The 20,127-nt window shown below is 40.4% G+C and overlaps 1 protein-coding gene across 1 annotated transcript in view; it reads right to left on the reverse strand.

Moving 5' to 3' along the window:
- LOC126291700 (eukaryotic translation initiation factor 3 subunit F) overlaps window positions 1–20,127 on the reverse strand; it is a 45,956-nt gene that overhangs the window by 19,390 nt on the left and 6,439 nt on the right. Inside the window, exon 4 of the mRNA XM_049985333.1 lies at window positions 9,890–9,981. Coding sequence (XP_049841290.1) covers window positions 9,890–9,981 — 92 coding nt within the window. The remainder of the gene's footprint in view (window positions 1–9,889; window positions 9,982–20,127) is intronic.

The raw sequence follows: 20,127 nt of genomic DNA on the forward strand, positions 1-20,127 counted from the left end.
CGTGCCATTCACATTGGTCGTCTGCTGCCATAACCCTTTATTGCTCAACTTGTCCACATTGTCCTAAAGGATATGTCCATCACACATCCCACATTGATTTCTGTTGTTATATAACACACTGTCACACTGTTGCTTCTCTCTCTCTCTCTCTCTCTCTCTCTCTCTCTCTCTCTCTCTCTCTCTCTCTGTGTGTGTGTGTGTGTGTGTGTGTGTGTGTGTGTGTGTGTGTGTGTGTGTGTGTGTGTTCCACATCTCCTCTTAAGCCACTGCTGTGATTTAAACCAAACTTAGCACATACATCCTTTACTGTCAGGCAAGAATTGCTTGGAAGGGGAGGGGGTGGGGAGTAACAACCACCTACCTATCATAGTTCACCAGATATGTCGTTGTAAACAGTGAACTGCATGAAAAACTGCCACATCATGCATGACGTTTAATTTTATTACATATATGCCACTAACTGTATTCACCATAAATTACACACACAATACCCACATATGCCGCTAAATGCAGCCACAAAAGCATATCGTGTTACCACACGTAGTTCACGAGATACATCATCATAAATGCTAAGATGCATGAAAAACAGCAGCACTGTGCATAACATTTAAATTTATTACTTCTTTTCTACTAATTCTATTCACAACACATTTTGCAGACAGTATCCACATATGCCACCAAATGTACTTTTTAAATTATATCATTGTATGATGCACAGATAGAGATATTACTTCAAACACTGAGATGTGTGAAAACTGCAGCATCTTGCATTAAGTTTTTATTCATTACTACTAAGCCACCTGCATAGCTGACTCAGTTTGAAGGAATCCCTGACGCCTGGCAGCACTTTTAACAGTATTCAACTGCAAAGTGCAATTGGTCCTACAGAACTTGACGTGTAAATAATAATAATAAATGCAGTACAATGGTTGCAGGTTAGCTGGTAGACTGGTTTCACAAGTAGTCCTGCCTCTAATGGGATAGGTGAGATTTGTGACCGGACTGGAGTAGGTGGTGGTGGAAGGATGTATGGGACACATCTAGCATCCAGGGACAGGTCTTGCTCAAATGGTTCAAATGGCTCTGAGCACCATGGGACTTAATTTCTGATGTCATTAGTCACAGGTCTTGCCTCCAGGTCTATTACAGAAATATGAGCCATGAGGTAAGGGGTTGGGAGCAGGGGTTGTGTAGGGATGGACGAGTATATTGTATATGTTTGGTGGATGGTTGAATACCAATGTGAAAGGGGTGGGAAGGATAGTAGGCACGACATGTCTCATTAGAGGACAAGGCGAGAGGTAGTTGAAACACTGACGAAGAATGTAATTCAGTTGCTCCAGTCCTGCGAGGTACTGAGTTAAGAGGGTAATGCTCCTCTGTGGCCAGACAGTGATACTTTGGGAGGTGCTGGGAGACTGGAAAGATAAGGCACGGGAGATTTGTTTTTGTACAATTCTGGGGGGATAATTACTGTCTGTGAAGGCTTCAGTGAGGCCCTTCGTATATTTCAAGAGGGACCGCTCATCACTGCAGATGCGATGACCACGGGTGGCTAGGCTGTGCGGAAGTGACTTGGTATGGATAGGTGGCAGCTGTTGAGATGGAGGTATTGCTGGTCATTAGTAGGTCTGATATGGACAGGGTTATTGATGTAACCATCTTTGAGGAGGATGTCAAATCTAGAAAGGAGGCTTGTTGGGTTGGGTAGGATCACGTGAAGCAAATGGGGAAGAAGCTGTTGAGGTTCTGGAGGAATGTGGATTGAGTGTCCTCACCCTTGACCCAGATCGCAAAGAGTCATCAATGAATCTGAACCAGGTGATGGGTTTAGGAAAGATTCCTCTAGATGACCCATGAATAGGTTGGCATAGGAAGGTGTCATGTGGGAGCCTGTAGCCCTGTGTGTGTGTGTGTGTGTGTGTGTGTGTGTGTGTGTGTGTGTGTGTGTGGGTGTGTGGTTTATTTCTGTGACAAACGTTTTGCTGACCAAAAAATTATTAGTGACAGCCTTTTGTCATGCTTATCTGCGACTCATCATCTCCGCTATATGGTGAGTGGTATTTATCAGAGTAAAAGATGACCCTGAATGTAAGACAACTGCCCTTCTTTTAAAAGGCTACATGAGAAAATTTATTAACATATTCTGACTAATCAAAATTACGAACTTTTTCATGCAAGGAGGCTGTCAAAAAGTTAACATCATACCTATTCTAAATTTATACCATTTATTAACTGTCTACATTTTGATAATACAGAAAGAAATAAAATAAGCAACAAGAAATTGTTTACATTAATTTTTATCTTCATTGACTCTTTTGTTTACTTATCCTGGTGTCTGCAGTAGCACTAATTGTAATTGTTATCATCATCCTAACAGGTCAGTTTTGACTCTCATATCTCCGTTGTCAAAAACATTTGGCTGTTTCTTCCGAATATGTTGCAATTTCTGAGGTTGTGGCTACTTTGGGACCCAAGAACACTGGTGTTTTTTTTCTAACACACAGCGGATTTCACTTATATCCTGATGTGAGACTGTTACAATGACATTTACTTCCAAACATACTGTTCTCTCATCAGCTGTGTAGAACCAGCAGATGACACAGCAACAACGTTCCCATTATACCTCACAGTGAGCGTCAACAACACTGTTGCACAAAAACACATATGTATGTCACTGGTCTCCATATACACTTTCTGTGTCGCCTGCAAAAATGTATGTTATTGCTGAGCATTTGTACAATTTTAAAGTTAATTCAATTTGTTAAACATTTCAATTGGGTTAATTTTCCTTCTCATTTCATCTCAATGTCATTATTTTCTAAACTCGAGGAAAAAAAGCTGGTAAAGATTTTCTCTGGTATTGTAATGTGTGTACAGTAATTGAATTTCTCATTTGCAATCCCTTAGTAAATCGTTACCTTTTCATGACCAAATATAATACTGACTTGGGTTCCAAATGATTTTTGGACGAGATTTTTCACCTTTTACTATTACCTTTACTTAAAAAGCGCCATAAATAACGGTGGTATGGTATTAATACATGTATGAGAAATTTTATTAGAGACCTGTTCAAATACAAAATCCATTAATGGATTTTGGGACTCAGTAATCAAAGAGTCCATAGAAATACAGTTACACGACAACCTAATCAACCGCGACAGTGGCTACCATCTCAGCACAGCCTGGGAGCCTGCAATCAGGGAAATCAGAGAAGAACGTTCCGTTCCACCAAGGGCTGCAGACGGAGCAGACAGAGACGGACGCTGGGACTCTAACATCGCGCACGTCCGCCCCCCCCCCCCTCTTACCGGCCGATCCAGGCGCATCAGGCAATTCCGTGGGAAGCGGTCCAGCAGAGATATAAGCCCGCGACCGACGTCCCGACACTTCACCTCTTAAGATGATTGAGACCATTCCATCAAAACATTGCTACGGGACGAGGATGCTACTCGGCAGACAACCCGCGAAGACTTCATATAAGATCAATACTGCATTGAGCGCTATGACGTGGGGAAATTTCAAGCCTATTCAAACACAAATATTGTCACATTTTTTGTATGTTTATTAAGCACTTACATGCCAACACTTGTGTAGAGACCATTCACAGAAGATCTACTGTCATCATTGCTTTGGTCAGCGTCTAAATAGAATTCAACTGAAAACACAACGAAACTAGTGGTTTACTTTCACCTGGTTTGTTAACCATATGAAACAAGAAAGGTCATGAGTGTCAAATTATGAGTACAATCTAAATTTATCTTTTAGCCAAGTGAAAATTTGCTACTTTCGGCAAAACAAAATGGAGTTTACACAACTGTCACCTGACTAGCATGTCATGCAGAAACAATTGTGAGAGATTTCTGAAACACTAGTTCATTAATTTTATTAAGTCATGAACTGAGGAAAAGTAATGTCAATATATTACGAAAAAGCACATGCCGAGGACAAAATAAAAACATTTAATGTCTTCACTTACGTTGTTTCGAAACCCACAGGACTTTGTTTTATCAGCTATTGATGGCCCTTAAAAATCATTTCTTTCATCTTAAAAGTCTGTAGTTAGTGGAATAATATGGTCGATAATGACGTTTTATGTAAAAACCAAAAGGCAAAATACTCCAATCTTTGTGTGCTATCATTTTCCAAAATCTCACTTTCGTATCTCAAACCGTTTGTGAAACATGAGAACTTCTGTGGATATTTCATACTGGCTTCATCGCTGGCAGTCAGACTGCAAATGAGTGTGATACATCAAATAAATTTTCTCAAGACTGGTGACAGACGTCGACCCAGGTTTAACGAAAACTTCAATATGTTAGCTAAATTTCGTATGCAGCAACATATGTAACACGCAGCACCAAACACTAAATCATAGCGACTCCGATTTTTCATTGCAAACTTTTAATAGTGTCTCATTTCAATGCAAATATCACATTAACTATAACCATTAGAACATGATGGGCACGTCGTCATGAAGCTGACATATTAAGCCGTAAGTAATGCAAAAATAATTTTTTTAAATTGAAGGTTTCTGTAAAACCGTCTGAGAAAGGAAAGCGTCTTGATTTGGTCATCACAGTGTGTTGCCGATCAGCCGAAAGCTGGTGTTGGCCTCCCCTTCTGAACAAACAAATGAATTTCCCAAGCGCTTTTGACGAAAACTTGTCACTGTGTATTGGACACTGTCTCTTGAGTGGACGATAGCTTCTTCCTTGCAGTTTTGACACACAGCTGCTCTATAGAAAACAAACAATTTGGTGCCATATTCAATGAGGTTTTAGTGTTGCAGCCAGATGGTCAATCTCTCTTAAAATGCTTTACTGGATGTTTACATTTCAACCATCACATTAATTTGAGCATCACACATGAATTCACTTTTTCCTTATTTGTTCAATGGCTGAGGTGAACTCAGGCACCTGCCACAGGCACTAACAGCTGAGATGGGGAATAAGCTGCCCTCAAAACCTAATGTTGTAATTGTGCAACTCGATTTTTCTTACAGTTATAAAACAAAGCCAGAATAGAAAGTCACATAGAATGTGTTAAGGTCATGTACCTTTACACTTAATATTTCTTAGGAATATTATTACCTTTTTACATTTCTTTACCTATTCTTTCACATAGATATTGGTTGGTTTCTATTGGTTGGTACATAATAGCACTTAAAATAATATTCAGCTGGTGGAAGAATGAGAAAAGCATGTTGTTGTTGTTGTTGGTCTTCAGTCCTGAGACTGGTTTGATGCAGCTCTCCATGCTACTCTATCCTGTGCAAGCTTCTTCATCTCCCAGGACCTACTGCAACCTACATCCTTCTGAATCTGCTTAGTGTATTCATCTCTTGGTCTCCCTCTATGATTTTTACCCTCCACGGTGCCCTCCAATACTAAATTGGTGATCCCTTGATGCCTCAGAACATGTCCTACCAACCGATCCCTTCTTCTGGTCAAGTTATGCCACAAACTTCTCTTCTCCCCAATCCTGTTTAATATTTCCTCATTAGTTATGTGATCTACCCATCTAATCCTCAGCATTCTTCTGTAGCACCACATTTCGAAAGCTTCTATTCCCTTCTTGTCCAAACTATTTATTGTCCATGTTTCACTTCCATACATGGCTACACTCCATACAAATACTTTCAGAAATGACTTCCTGACACGTAAATCTATACTCGATGTTAACAAATTTATCTTCTTCAGAAACGCTTTCCTTGCCACTGCCAGTCTACATTTTATATCCTCTCTACTTCGGCCATCATCAGTTATTTTGCTCCCCAAATAGCAAAACTCCTTTACTACTTTAAGTGTCTCATTTCCTAATCTAATTCCCTCAGCATCACCCGACTTAATTTGACTACATTCCATTATCCTCATTTTGCTTTTGTTGATGTTCATCTTATATCCTCGTTTCAAGACACTGTCCATTCCATTCAACTGCTGTTCCAAGTCCTTTGCTGTCTCTGACAGAATTACAATGTCATGAACCTCAAAGTTTTTATTTCTTCTCCATGGATTTTAATACCTACTCCGAATTTTTCTTTTGTTTCCTTAACTGCTTGCTCAATATGCAGATTGAATAACATCGGGGAGAGACTACAACCCTGTCTTACTCCCTTCCCAACCACTGCTTCCCTTTCATGTCCCTCGACTCTGGTTTCTGTACAAATTGTAAATAGCCTTTCGCTCCCTATATTTTACCCCTGCCACCTTTAGAATTTGAAAGAGAGTATTCCAGTCAACATTGTCAAAAGCTTTCTTTAAGTCTACAAATGCTAGAAACGTAAGTTTGCCTTTCCTTAATCTTTCTTCTAAAATAAGTCGTAAGGTCAGTATTGCCTCACGTGTTGCAGTATTTCTACGGAATCCAAACTGATCTTCCCCGAGGTCAGCTTCTACTAGTTTTTCCATTCGTCTGTAAAGAATTCGTGTTAGTATTTTGCAGCTGTGGCTTATTAACCTGATTGTTTGGTAATTTTCACATCTGTCAACAGCTGCTTTCTTTGGGATTGGAATTATTATATTCTTCTTGAAGTCTGAGGGTATTTCGCCTGTTTCATACATCTTGCTCAACAGATGGTAAAGTTTTGTCAGGACTGGCTCTCCCAAGGCCATCAGTAGTTCCAATGGAATGTTGTCTACTCCGGGGGCCTTGTTTCGACTCAGGTCTTTCAGTGCTCTGTCAAACTCTTCACGCAGTATCGTTATCTCCCATTACATCTTCATCTACATCCTCTTCCATTTGCATAATATTGTCCTCAAGTAGATCGCCCTTGTATAGACCCTCTATATACTCCTTCCACCTTTCTGCTTTCCCTTCTTTGCTTAGAACTGGGTTTCCATCTGAGGTCTTGATGTTCATACACGTGGTTCTCTTTATCTCCAAAGGTTTCTTTAATTTTCCTATAGGCAGTATCTATCTTCTAATAATTTCCGGGTATGCAGCCGGATCCCGTCGGGATCCGGCTGCATACCCGGAAGTTATTAGAAGAACAAATACACCGGTAAAATTTCAGAAGTATCTATCTTACCCCTCGTGAGATAAGCCTCTACATCCTTACATTTGTCCTCTAGCCATCCCTGCTTAGCCATTTTGTACTTTCTGTCGATCTCATTTTTGAGACGTTTGTATTCGTTTTTGCCTGCTTCCTTTATTGCATTTTTATATTTTCTCCTTTCATCAATTAAATTCAATACTTCTTCTGTTACCCAAGGATTTCTACTAGCCCTCGTCTTTTTACCTACTTGATCCTCTGCTGCCTTCACTACTTCATCCCTCAAAGCTACCCATTCTTCTTCTACTGTATATCTTTCCCCCATTTCTGTCAATTGTTCCCTCATGCTCTCCCTGAAACTCTGTACAACCTCTGGTTCTTTCAGTTTATCCAGATCCCATCTCCTTAAATTCCCATCTTTTTGCAGTTTCTTCAGTTTTAATCTACAGGTAATAATCAATAGATTGTGGTCAGAGTCCACATCTGCCCCTGGAAATGTTTCACAATTTAAAACCTGGTTCCTAAATCTCAGTCTTACCATTATATAATCTATCTGATACCTTTTAGTATCTCCAGGGTTCTTCCATTTATACATCCTTCTTTCATGATTCTTAAACGAAGTGTTGGCTATGATTAAGTTGTGCTCTGTGCAAAATTCTACCAGGCGGCTTCCTCTTTCATTTCTTAGCCCCAATGCATATCCACCTACTACGTTTCCTTCTCTCCTTCCACCGAACTTCACTAATTCCCACTATATCTAACTTTAACCAATCCATTTCCCTTTTTAAATTTTCTAACCTAGCTGCTCGATTAAGGGATCTGACATTCCACGCTCCGATCCGTAGAAAGCCAGTTTTCTTTCTCCTGATAACGACATCCTCTTGAGTAGTCCCCGCCTGGAGATCCGAATGGGGGACTATTTTACCTCCGGAATATTTTACCCGAGAGGACGCCATCATCATTTAATCATGCAGTAAAGCTGCATGCCCTCGGGAAAAATTACGGCCGTAGTTTCCCCTTGCTTTCAGGCGTTCGCAGTACCAGCACAGCAAGGCTGTTTTGGTTATTGTTACAAGGCCAGATCAGTCAATCATCCAGACTGTTGCCCTTGCAACTACTGAAAAGGCTGCTGCCCCTCTTCAGGAACCACACATTTGTCTGGCATCTCAACAGATACCCCTTCGTTGTGGTTATACGTCCGGTACGGCTATCTGTATCGCTGAGGCACGCAAGCCTCCCCACCAACGGCAAGGTCCATGGTTCATATTGGGGGGGGGGGGGGTGAGGGGTGGAAACATGTAGGCTGCAGTAATTATTCGGAGATGATGACGTTCGCACAAGTTAGAGTAGCATGGAGAGCTGCGTCAAATCTATCTTCGGACCAAAGACGACAACAACAATAACAACAACTGCTGCTGCTGACTGCCAGAATGGGCTACGGAGAGGAGTTATTGCTGCCTATATTTGCAACACATTTAAGTTGCAGTGCTATGAAGTTGTAAAGAGAGGTTGTGTTAAAATATAAGTGAGATCATTCAATTAAAATTTGAACACAGCATCAGAGAAATGTATTACACAAATGAAGTCATGAATCCATGCCAAGAATAGACCTGTGATAAAGAATTTTAGTGAGAAAAGTTTTAGTGGTAGCTTGTAGTGCAGCATACTGTGCTTTACAGTAAATCTTTGTGGGGAGCAGAATAAGTAAAATAATGCTGGTTATTTGAAACATCAATGCTCTTATATTAGAGCCTTCATTATTAAAATTCATACAGGTGACAGGAACTGATTTGTCGAGGAGCAACAATTAGACAAGATTTGCTATGGACCACAAGGAATGTCGTTAATGGCAAAGTGCGTGAGGGCAGAGGGAAGGATATTTAATCTTGGACCTTCCATTTTGCAATCTGGACACATGGCTGCACAGTGAAGTATGCAACTAACATTCCAATTTAGGGGGAAGGATAGAATCAATCCTAGAGTGTGTCTTGTGGCTGTGTTGTGGTTTTCCAATACACCAGCAACTGACTGCAGTCTGCCATTAGCTTTGAGCATGAACGAATCTACATTATCATTCCATGACCCATGTTGTATCATGATCTTGCTATGACAACTGATTCAAATCTTCTGGTGTCAAAATTACAAGTGCAAATGAAGGCTGGTTATACCAAATATAATGTGAGAACTACAACATAATGTGTAAATGAAAGGAGTTTATTTGTATTATAAGTCTAAACAATTTTTAAAAGACTATACCAAAGTGTACCTTACTGAAGTTTAACAGTGGTCACAGCAATGTGGACACAGGCAACTTTTATTCTTCTTCTTATTGTTATCATCATCCTACAGTGTAAGTATATCTGTCATTTCAGCCACACTATAAAAGTACAGACTAAACAGCTTTATGGTTCTGTACATAGTGCAATGAAATTTCTGAGGTGTACCTTCACTATTACTTATTCAGGCTGAATATTTGGTAAGACTAATCAGATTACAAAGGCATGTGGCTCACTTTATTTGTTTGAACACCACATTTTGCAAACAGTAACTGGTTGTGGTTTGCCTAGAGTGAACTCTTCAACTGTGGCTTTGCATCACGACCACTGACACATCTCTCTGGTAGAACTAATTGTCGGCAGCACAGAAGGTGGGGGATCTAACAATGTCTATTAATGTTTTTATTCATAAGTGTACCTTTACTTTTTTCACATATAAAGATGTTTTTGAGCTCTTGTCTAGGCTAAACTGTTGTGAAGGTCAGGTAGGATATTTTGCTTTCTTTGTTTCCATAGGTTTTGAAAGATTGCCAGAGTAGGCCAATGTATAAAATGTTTTAATTTAGACTAAACAGCATTACGAAGCTATCAATAAATAATAAATTTACAAACTGCTCACCTCCAACAACTTCAGGTTCATAACAGAGTATTTCAACTGCAACAGGTGTAAACATGCAGCCACATTTGCGCCTTGGGACACCAATGGGAACACTGAAAATGAAAATTAGTTTTCTGAGTAACTTTAACAAATTGACAAAAACATAGTACCATCTCTATTCTGGTAGAAGAATTGCTATTATTGTAATGTGTTCTGTGGACAAAGTCTACTGAATGCCCTTAACAGTTCCACAGACTCATTACTTCTTGTCAATTCTACCAAACTGCACCAGTTACTTGTCAATATGTAAACACAACCCCTGATACTTGGGTCTGAGAGTCTTGTCCTTTCTTTTTAACGTTATTTCCTCCATGAGGAATGAATTAATAGGTTTGTGTACTTTTCCATGTGGCTACGCACTACTAAATATTTTACCTCTCAATTTTACTTAATGTTTTCACTTATAATTTTCTTTAATAATGTTCTATTAAAAACAGTATGTGTTCTTGCACTAGACAAGATTTTGTTTATCATAGAGACCCTCTGGATAAGGTTAAAACATGAGTTTGAAAATCGTCCTGAAACCTAAAAATATTTGTGAAGAAGTTGCATCTTTAAATCTCCAAAGCACTCCGCTTTCACAAAAAGTTGTATTGCTTTTATCATGATAGTCCACTTAATGTGTATGGGAAAAAAAAGCTTTTTTCCCCACTAGGTGGTTCCGTAGCATGTTAGGAATATGGTCCCCAATTTTCAAACTTTAATTCCTGCTACAAATGTACAGGCAATCTCATTTGAACCAATGCACAAGGCCACATCCTCTTTTTCTACACACCTCTCTGCTTGTCTGCGATTTTTTATTATGTGCTGTCATCAGAGGTGCATCTGAAGAACATAGAAGGCTGAGAGTTCATTTGCAATGCTATTAATTATGATTTATTAAAGAAATGCACACATGATGGAACATAATGCTCGAACAAAAGCTTTAATAGTCTCATTTGGAAGAGCTGCCCGATGATGGCTTGCTCATCTATTGTTAAAATTTGCCTCATATCTCATCTACAGCTATACTCTGCAAACCACCATGAGGTTCATCCCACTGTACTTTCTCGGGATAGTTTGTGTGTATCATCAAGTCTTCCAGTTCAGTTCCTTCATTATTTCTGTAACACTCTCCCATGGATTTAAAAAACCTGTGACCATTCATGCAGCCATTCTCTGTATATGTCCATTGTCCCCCATATGGTATGGGCCCACACGTGAGCAATATTTTACAACAGGTCGCACACAATTTGTAAGAAATCTCCTTTGATGATTGATTGTAATTCCCCCTATTCTACCAATAAACTGAAGCCTATCACCAGCTTTACTCACAACTGAGCCTATGTGGTCATTCCATCTCATATCCCAAATATTACCTCACTTTTTTATACGAGTTGTTAGATTCCAACAGTGACCCATTGATATTTAGTCATAGGATACTATGTTTTTTAAGTGCACAGTTTTACATTTCTGAACACTTAAAGCAAGCTGCCAATCTTTGAACCACCCTGAAATCTTGTCTAGATGTGACTGAATATTTATGCAGCTTCTTTCAGATAGTACTTCATTATAGATAACAGCATCATCTGCAAAAAGCCTGATGTTACTATTAATATTATCTGCAAGGTCAATAATATACAGCAAGGGTCCCAACACACTTCTCTGGGGTACACCCAAAATTACTTCTGCATCTGGCAATGACTCTCCATTCAAGGTAACATGCTGTGTCCTCCCCTACCAAAAAGTCCTCAAATCCAGTCACAAATTTCACTTGATACCTCATATAATCAAACTTTTGACAATAAGTGTAAATTTGGTGCGGAGTAAATTTTTTTTTTTTTGGAAATCAAGAAATACTGCACCTATCCAATTGCCTTGATCCAAAGCTAACAGTTGTCATGTGAGAAAAGTGCTAGTTGGGCGTCACATGATCGATGTTTTTGGAATCCATGCTAGTTGGCACTGAGCAGGTCATTCAGTTCACGATACCTCATCATGTTTGAGCTCAAAAATGTTCGAAGAGCCTACAAAAAATTGATGTCAAGGATATAGCAGGACAGTAGTTTTGTGGATCACTTCTACTACCCTTCTTGTAGAGGGGTGTGACCTGTGCTTTTTCCAAAGAATTGGGCATGGCTTTTTGTTCGAGGAATCTACAACAGATTATAGTTAAAAGAGGAGCTAACTTAGCCACAAATTCAAAATAAAATCTGACAGGGATCAAACTGAGGATTTGTTCACATGTAACGACTTCAGATGTTTCTCAACACCATTAGCACTAATACTTACTTCATTCATTTTTCCAGTGGTACAATGATTAAATTGGGGCACTTTCCTGGATTTTTCTTTGTAAAGGAACATTTGAAAATGGAGTTAAGCATTTCAGTTTTTGCTTTGCTACCCTCAAATTCAGTTCCTGTCTCATTCACAAGCAACTGGACACTAACTTTGGTGCCACTGACAGCCTTTACATATGACCAGAATTTCTTTTGTTTCTGTAAAAGCTCACACGACAATATTCTGTTATGGTAGTCATTGAAGGCATCACGCATTGTTCTCCTGAGAGAAAAACACATTTCATTCAGCATCTATTTATCTTCAGCCCTACACTTTGTTTTACACCTATTACGCAGTAATAGCTGTTCCTTTAGAAGTTTCTTTACAGTGACTGTACACCACGGAGATTCCCCCCCCCCCCCCCCCCCCCCCAGTTATGGACTGTTCTACTGGGTACATATCTAACCAGTGCATGGTCAACCACTCTATTAAACTTGAGCCATAGTTCCTCTACATGCTCCTGCTCCAGGCTGGAAGTTTCAAGTTCCTCATTAAGATGCTGATCTGGTGTTCAATGATGGTAACACTGCAAGAATCAGGATCCTTATGAGAGTAGGCTTTGATGCAAGTTGCTTGACTGAATATCTCTAGAAGAAAACTAATAAGTGTGTATTGCTAGTTCTGAAATGTCAGTGAAGAATACTGCCAAAAGGGCATGCCACAAGTATCACACTAGAAGAAAAAAGCTACATGAATACTAAATGTACGGTTACGGCCAATTTAAGGTATTTCATGAAAATTTCATTTTTCAGTGTGCAAGGAACATTTTCTGCTGAAACATTGCAGATAAAAAGGTACAATATGCTACAGACTTTGCACATACTGTAACACAACTTACTATGACACAAAAATTTTAAAAGCGTGTTACTGCTGAATGTATTTAAAGTTTTTTTGAAATAAAAATTGTTATGTACCTTGCAAACAAATTTTAAAAATCATAGTGAGAGTTCTAAGATTGATATATATATATATATATATATATATATATATATATATATATAAAAAAACTGCTACACAGATTTGCTTATCTAATTAATAACCTACAGCACCATGCGAGTAAAAAGTACAGTAACCTTTGAGAAAATGGTCCTCGTGTGATAGTATGTGTTCCAAAAGTATCCTGCAAAGTGCTGATCAAATTATTTGATTTTAAAAATTCAGATTATAGCCAATAACACAAAGTCAACACATGGAAAATTTGGTTCAATTGTCTCTCAAACAACATACGTATGGCTAAGCTATGTCTCGGCAATATCCTTTCTTTCAGGAGTGCTAGTTCATCAAGGTTCGCAGGAGAGCTTCTGAAAAGTTTGGAAGGTAGGAGACAAGATACTGGCAGAAGTAAAGCTGTGAGATCAGGCATGAGTTGTGCTTCGGTAGCTCAGATGGTAGAGCACTTGCCCGCGAAAGGCAAAGGTCCCAAGGCCGAGTCTTGGTCGGGACCACAGTTTTAATCTGCCAGGAAATTTCATATCAGCGCACACTCCGCTGCAGAATGAAAAATCTCATTCTGGAAACATACGTATAACTACGTATTTTCTTATCATCCCCCACCAACAAATTTTCATTCAGGCTAACTTTATTATCTTTGAAGAAAGATGAAATCCTACTTGTTGTGTTATCGATTACAACTCTGTTAAAAATTTAATATCTGTAGTCAGCTATGCTATTGGAGCAAGTTAACATTTATGGATATTTACAGTTTGAAGTAAAAAACATTGTTCACCTCAACTCCTCTTACAGGTCACAATAATCTACACAATATAATCACTGCCAATCAGCAAAATTTTGGTATCAACTGCATCTGATAGGTTTTATCAGAAACTATGATCTGCCTAAAAATTTAACTTTTTATTAAGCATTCACGTGGCATGGTGGCTGACCAGAATACTGGTTCACTAGAAGCCACAAAGTATCTATGACTTCAGACCAATCCTCACTAGTTTTCAATTATTACTAACCACAGTTTTCAAGAACTACTGTATGTGAAGAGTTTTTTCCATTATACTTGGATGCAATGAAAACAGTGTTACCACCTAGCCACAGTTGAGTGCAGTGAAGTTGGCAAAAGAAGATCCCAAACAGCTGGCAAAGATGCTTCAACCGCAAAGTGCAAATGACTACATGCAAATAATTATTACCTATAGAGCCGCGACAGCAACGAGGCATCGCTGAAGAGGTGATTTTGTACGTGTGGCATGTAGTTTATCAAGGTAGACATGGAGGCAGCTACTATAGGCTGACTGTGTTGAGAAAGCTGTTGGTACCTACTGATGAAATTTGGCTTTATCAATACAGCATGCCTGTCAATCACACTGCAGAAGCTTCATAGGAAGAACAAATTGGTACTTGATAAATCTTGAACTTGCAGATCTTACTTTGAGACATAAAGTCGGTCTTAGAGAAACACGATGGCTGCACTGTAACTTTTATAAAATTCTGAATTTCAGCCTCTAGTCACTCAAGGCGAACCACTACCAAGTCACCATCAGATGATTTGTTTAAAAAGGGACATGGTAAAATACTAGGAGACTACCAGGCCGTGAGAGGTACTCACAATGTGAACATACCTGCTCTCTTATTTTTGGAACTTAATATTTATTCCAAGCCTGTTTAGTGATTGAGTTATTTCTATTGCCTATCAACAAACATTGGCATATCATTGCTATTATGCACAAATACAACAAACAAAGTTTAAATTGAGTAACATAATGCAATGACAATAAAGACTACAAAGCACTAAAACTACTGTCACACAGCAGGAAGGGGTTCCTCCAGAAATAAACTATTTCGGGTTTTTATATTACCCAAAGATCCATTTACACGGAAAAACACGTGAGCTATGACAGAGAAGGTAACAAAGGAATGGGATTTTTAGCAAACTGAATACTGGAAGAAGTTTTAGGGTTTGCTGCTAGTTGTTGCCAATTACAATCTGTAATATTTTCACTGGGTACCTCCAGTCATCTTTAGGTGGTCCACCGACAGCTGGTACAGCATCCCCTGTCCCACAATTTATTAGCACACTGTGTGTATTCCGAGCATGTGTTAACAATATTATGAGAAGGAAAGTTGCTGCTCAGCATATACTGGAGATGCTGAGTCGCAAATAGGCACAACAAAAAGACCTTCACACTTAAAGCTTTCAGTCAATGGCCTTCATCAAACACACACACACACACACACACACACACACACACACACACACACACACACACACACACACACACACACACACACACACACACACACACGACTGGAGTCTCAGGCTACTGAAACCACACTGCCCACGCATGTGTTAAGATAGCGATAGAACATTGACAATAATAACAGGGGGACAGGTCCCTCGACGGTTGAACTGTGCAAATCAAGTTTTCACAAATATCTGAGTGTCTTGGATACCAGACTCAAAAGGTAGGCAACAATACTGTGAAAGACCACAAACACACAGGTGCATCACTTGCCAGGCATCCTCTCAGTTACGACCAGCCGTATCGAGATGGTGCACACTATCTGAGATCACTTTAACCTGCTTCCGCTGCCACTCTCTGAACTATAGTAGGAATAAGTTTTCTTTTACTGTAGATGCTTGGGCAGAATTAATGACATTCAGTTACATCCCAACACTGGTGACAAGGAAAATGTTTACAGATAGTTAACCAAAATCTTCATCATTATCAACACTGGTCTTGAAAGGAGGATATAAGATGAACATCAACAAAAGCAAAACGAGGATAATGGAATGTAGTCAAATTAAGTCGGGTGATACTGAGGGAATTAGATTACGAAATGCGACACTTAAAGTAGTAAAGGAGTTTTGCTATTTGGGGAGCAAAATATCTGATGATGGCTGAAGTAGAGACGATATAAAATGTAGACTGGCAATGGCAAGGAAAGCGTTTCTGAAGAAGAGAAATTTGTTAACATCGAGTATAAATTTAAGTGTCAGGAAGTCATTTCTGAAAGTATTTGTATGGAGTGTAGCCATGTATGGAAGTGAAACATGGACGATAAATAGTTTGGACAAGAAGAGAATAGAAGCTTTCGAAATGTGGTGCTACAATGCTGAAGATTAGGTGGGTAGATCACATAACTAATGAGGAAGTATTGAATAGGATTGGGGAGAAGAGAAGTTTGTGGCACAACTTGACCAGAAGAAGGGATCGGTTGGTAGGACATGTTCTGAGGCATCGAGGGAGCACCAATTTAGTATTGGAGGGCACAGTGGAGGGTAAAAATCGTAGAGGGAGACCAAGAGATGACTACATTAAGCAGATTCGGAAGGATGAAGGTTGCAGTACAATAACATCAACACCGGTAACAAAAAAAAAGTGAAAAATTTCGACCAGTACACAACACTGGCAACAAGATCAAGTCAAGATTAATGATACTTTCATCAGTTCACAACACTGCCAATGAATAAGACAACCCACATTATTATGGTTGTCAACAAGGGTGATGAGCAAAACGATATGTAGTACCACGTTTTCTATGACTTTTAATCATGTAGCTCAGATGTTTATATATAACTGAGCGAGTGATTTATATGGCTCAAAGGCCCCTTACGACTGCGAGACAAATTATATCTGGCTCATAATATAAAGACTCTGTGGATATATATAATGTGGAACATCACATGTACAATGAATGTACTGCCGATTTAGAATCACGGAGAATAGGATCACAGTGGAAATGTAATTACTATCACTGTTGTAAGCTGCCACCTTGAACACAGAATTAAATTTAATTAACTGTGATAACATTTCATCTCTTACAAGAGGATGATGTATACTGGAATGTAGCTACGAAAATCATTCATAGGACATTACAATTCCATGAATGGAAAAGGTACATTCAATTCTTTGGTTAAATAAATTTCTTCCTTGTTTGTGGCTTGGAACATTATTTGGTGCGTTGTAGTTCGTAGGGATCTTTGTAGCCTGGGAAATCAGTACAGCCTGCACAATGGTTGTTTACATTCAATTTTAAGTGATTAAAATTCTGGGTTTTATCAAAATTGATACATAACTTGGACACAAAGTCCTGTACTGCAGAGTGAGTACAGCCGTTGGGAGAGGCTTAATAACCCAGAGCTTGTTTCCACAAAGAGAGGACCAGTGGTGATGCCAGAGTAACACCACCTGCTGACAGATGGCAACACAGAGATCATCGGAGGGAATGCAAGAACTAGCGGTTTGAGATACAGGGACTGCAGCCTTGGCAGCAGTGACAGTGGCCTCGCTTCCTGTCAGACCGACGTGACCAGGGACACACACAAACAACATATTGGCTCTATCAAAAGCGAGCAAGTGACAGCTCATAGAGGCTTTGTAGGGACCTGAGAGAGTCTGAGCAGATGATGCAATTGAAAAGTGTGTGTCGTCAGATGTACTGCATGGCCTGATTCAAGGCAAAGATCTCTGCTGTAAATACTGAGCAGTGTTCTGGAAGCCCATATTGAAAAAAACCGTTGACGCCAATGATGCAGGCACACCTGACACCACAGTCAGTCCCAGAGTCATCATCAGTATACTATTGTGAAGTTCCATGCAAAGGTCATGAAACTGAAGGCAATACAGCGAGGCTGGAGTAGTGTCGTTAGGAAGCAAATGAAGGCCAAGGTGAACACAGGCCACTGCACGAAGCTAAGGTGGTGAAGGATTCACACCCACTGGGAAAGCTGCAGGTAGTGTGAAGTTAAACTGCTGGAGCAAGAGCCGAAAGCGAATGCCAGGAAGTAACAGAGGACAAGGATGAGCCCCATACTAAACATCAAAGGAGTCAACAAAGGAGACATAGGATAGGTGGCCACGCATGACAGACAAACAGCGTGCGTATCTGCAGAGGAGAGAATGACGGCGGTAGGACAGCAGTAGTTCGGCAGTTTATGCCTACAGACTCTCAGTTGGGTTAGTGTAAAAGGTGCCAGTTGCCAAATGAATGTCGTGATGATGGATTTTATTGAGACTGCTCAAGAGAGATGGGCATGCAGATGTATAAATGAAACACCAATAGTCTAGTTTCAAATGGATAAGGGACCGGTACAAGCAAAGGAGGGTGGTTCGATCTGCACCCCAGTAAGTACCATTGAGGGACCGCATACAGCAGTCTGCCAGGTAAGGCATGTAAGAGGACATATAGACGGCTGAAGAACCCAATTGAGCCACCAGAAATTCATACACATGGTTTTGTCATATGGAGGAAGGGGAAGAGGATGACTGATACTTCACATCGCTGAAGACACCACTCAATGAGACAAGTGTGTGGAGAACTGCAATATATGGCAAAACCATCAACAAAAAGGGAGCTGGAGATATACGGAGAGAGGGGAGGGGGGAGGCCATTATAGGGTTAATGGCAATAGCAAAGAGGACGGCACTCAGGACGGAACCCTGAGGCACACCATTTTCCTCGATAAAGGTATCCAACAAGGCAGATCCCAGGTGTACCTTCAAAACTCTGTTTTTAAAAAATTCCTGAAGGAGACGGGGTAGGCAGCCATCAAAGCCCCACATGTAGAGAGTATGGAGGATACCAGTCCTCCAACTGGTGTCTTCAGACTACTTCTCCAAATCGAAAAACATGGCCACAGCTGGGATTTCCATAGAAAACCACTCATGACATGGGTATATAAAGTGACGAGATGGTCAACCGCAGAACAGTGTGCTCGAAATCCACGCTGTGCAGTAGTTAGTAAATTGCTTGACTCAAGCCACCATACCAGCCGGGCATGAACCATTAAATCCCATAACCTTGAAAACACAGCTGGTGAGAAAAATGGAACTACAGCTAGAAAGAAGGTGTCTGTCCTTTCTGGGCTTAGGTATGGGTATGACAGTGGCTTCACACCAGCATTTGGGAAACATGCCCACTGGCCAGATGCTGTTGTACATATGAAGCAGAAAAGTGCTAGCCTGCGAGAGATGGATGCTACAACATCTGAAAGTGAACATCATTTGGCCCTGGGTTGGTGGGTTGGGATGAAGTGAGACCATCAGCTAGCTCCTTCGTAGTAAAGGCGGCATTGCAGCATTCTGAAAAGAGAATCATACCATCCGAGCCTCCTCCACTCATTTCCAATGGAGGATAGCAGAGTGATAGTGGGAGGAGCTCGAAATCTCTGCAAAATGGTGGCCCAAGGTATTGGAGATAGCAATACGGTCCACGATATCGTCTGCTACTGTCAGACCAGAAATTGAGGAATGGATCTTAGTACCAGAGAGCCATCGGAGGTAGGCCCACACAACAGAAGAGGGAGTGGAACTGTTAAAAGAACTAGTAAATGAAATACAGATATCTTTTCTCGCTATCCCGAAGAACACAACGACACTGTGCACACATCTGTTTATAATGAATGTAGTTTGTCATCATAGGATGACGGTTAAAAATGGGGAGAGCACGTCTCCGTGTGCGAATTGCGCCACGTCATGCCTCAGTCTACCAAGCGACCACGACATGGCGTGCTAAAGAAGAGTGTGAGGAATGGAATGTTCTGCGGAGTAAGCTGCCATTTGGGTGGTGTAGGAATCAGCAAACAGATAGCACACGGGAAATGGTTGTTCGAGTATGTGTCGGAGAGAACAGACCACTCGAGACGACGGGCAAGCTGGGCAGTGCAGAAGGATAGGTCCAAATGGGGATAGTTTCAAATGGATAAGGGACCGGTACAAGCGAAGGAGGGTGGTTCAATCTGCACCCCAGGAAGTACCATTGAGGGACCGCATACAGCAGTCTGCCAGGTAAGGCATGTGAGAGGACATATAGACGGCTGAAGAAACCAATTGAGCCACCAGAAATTCATACACATGGTTTTGTCATATGGAGGAAGGGGAAGAGGATGACATACTTCACATCACTGAAGGCACCACTCAATGAGACAA

Source organism: Schistocerca gregaria, chromosome 9 (assembly GCF_023897955.1).
Source record: "Schistocerca gregaria isolate iqSchGreg1 chromosome 9, iqSchGreg1.2, whole genome shotgun sequence".
Taxonomy (NCBI): Eukaryota; Metazoa; Arthropoda; class Insecta; order Orthoptera; family Acrididae; genus Schistocerca; species Schistocerca gregaria.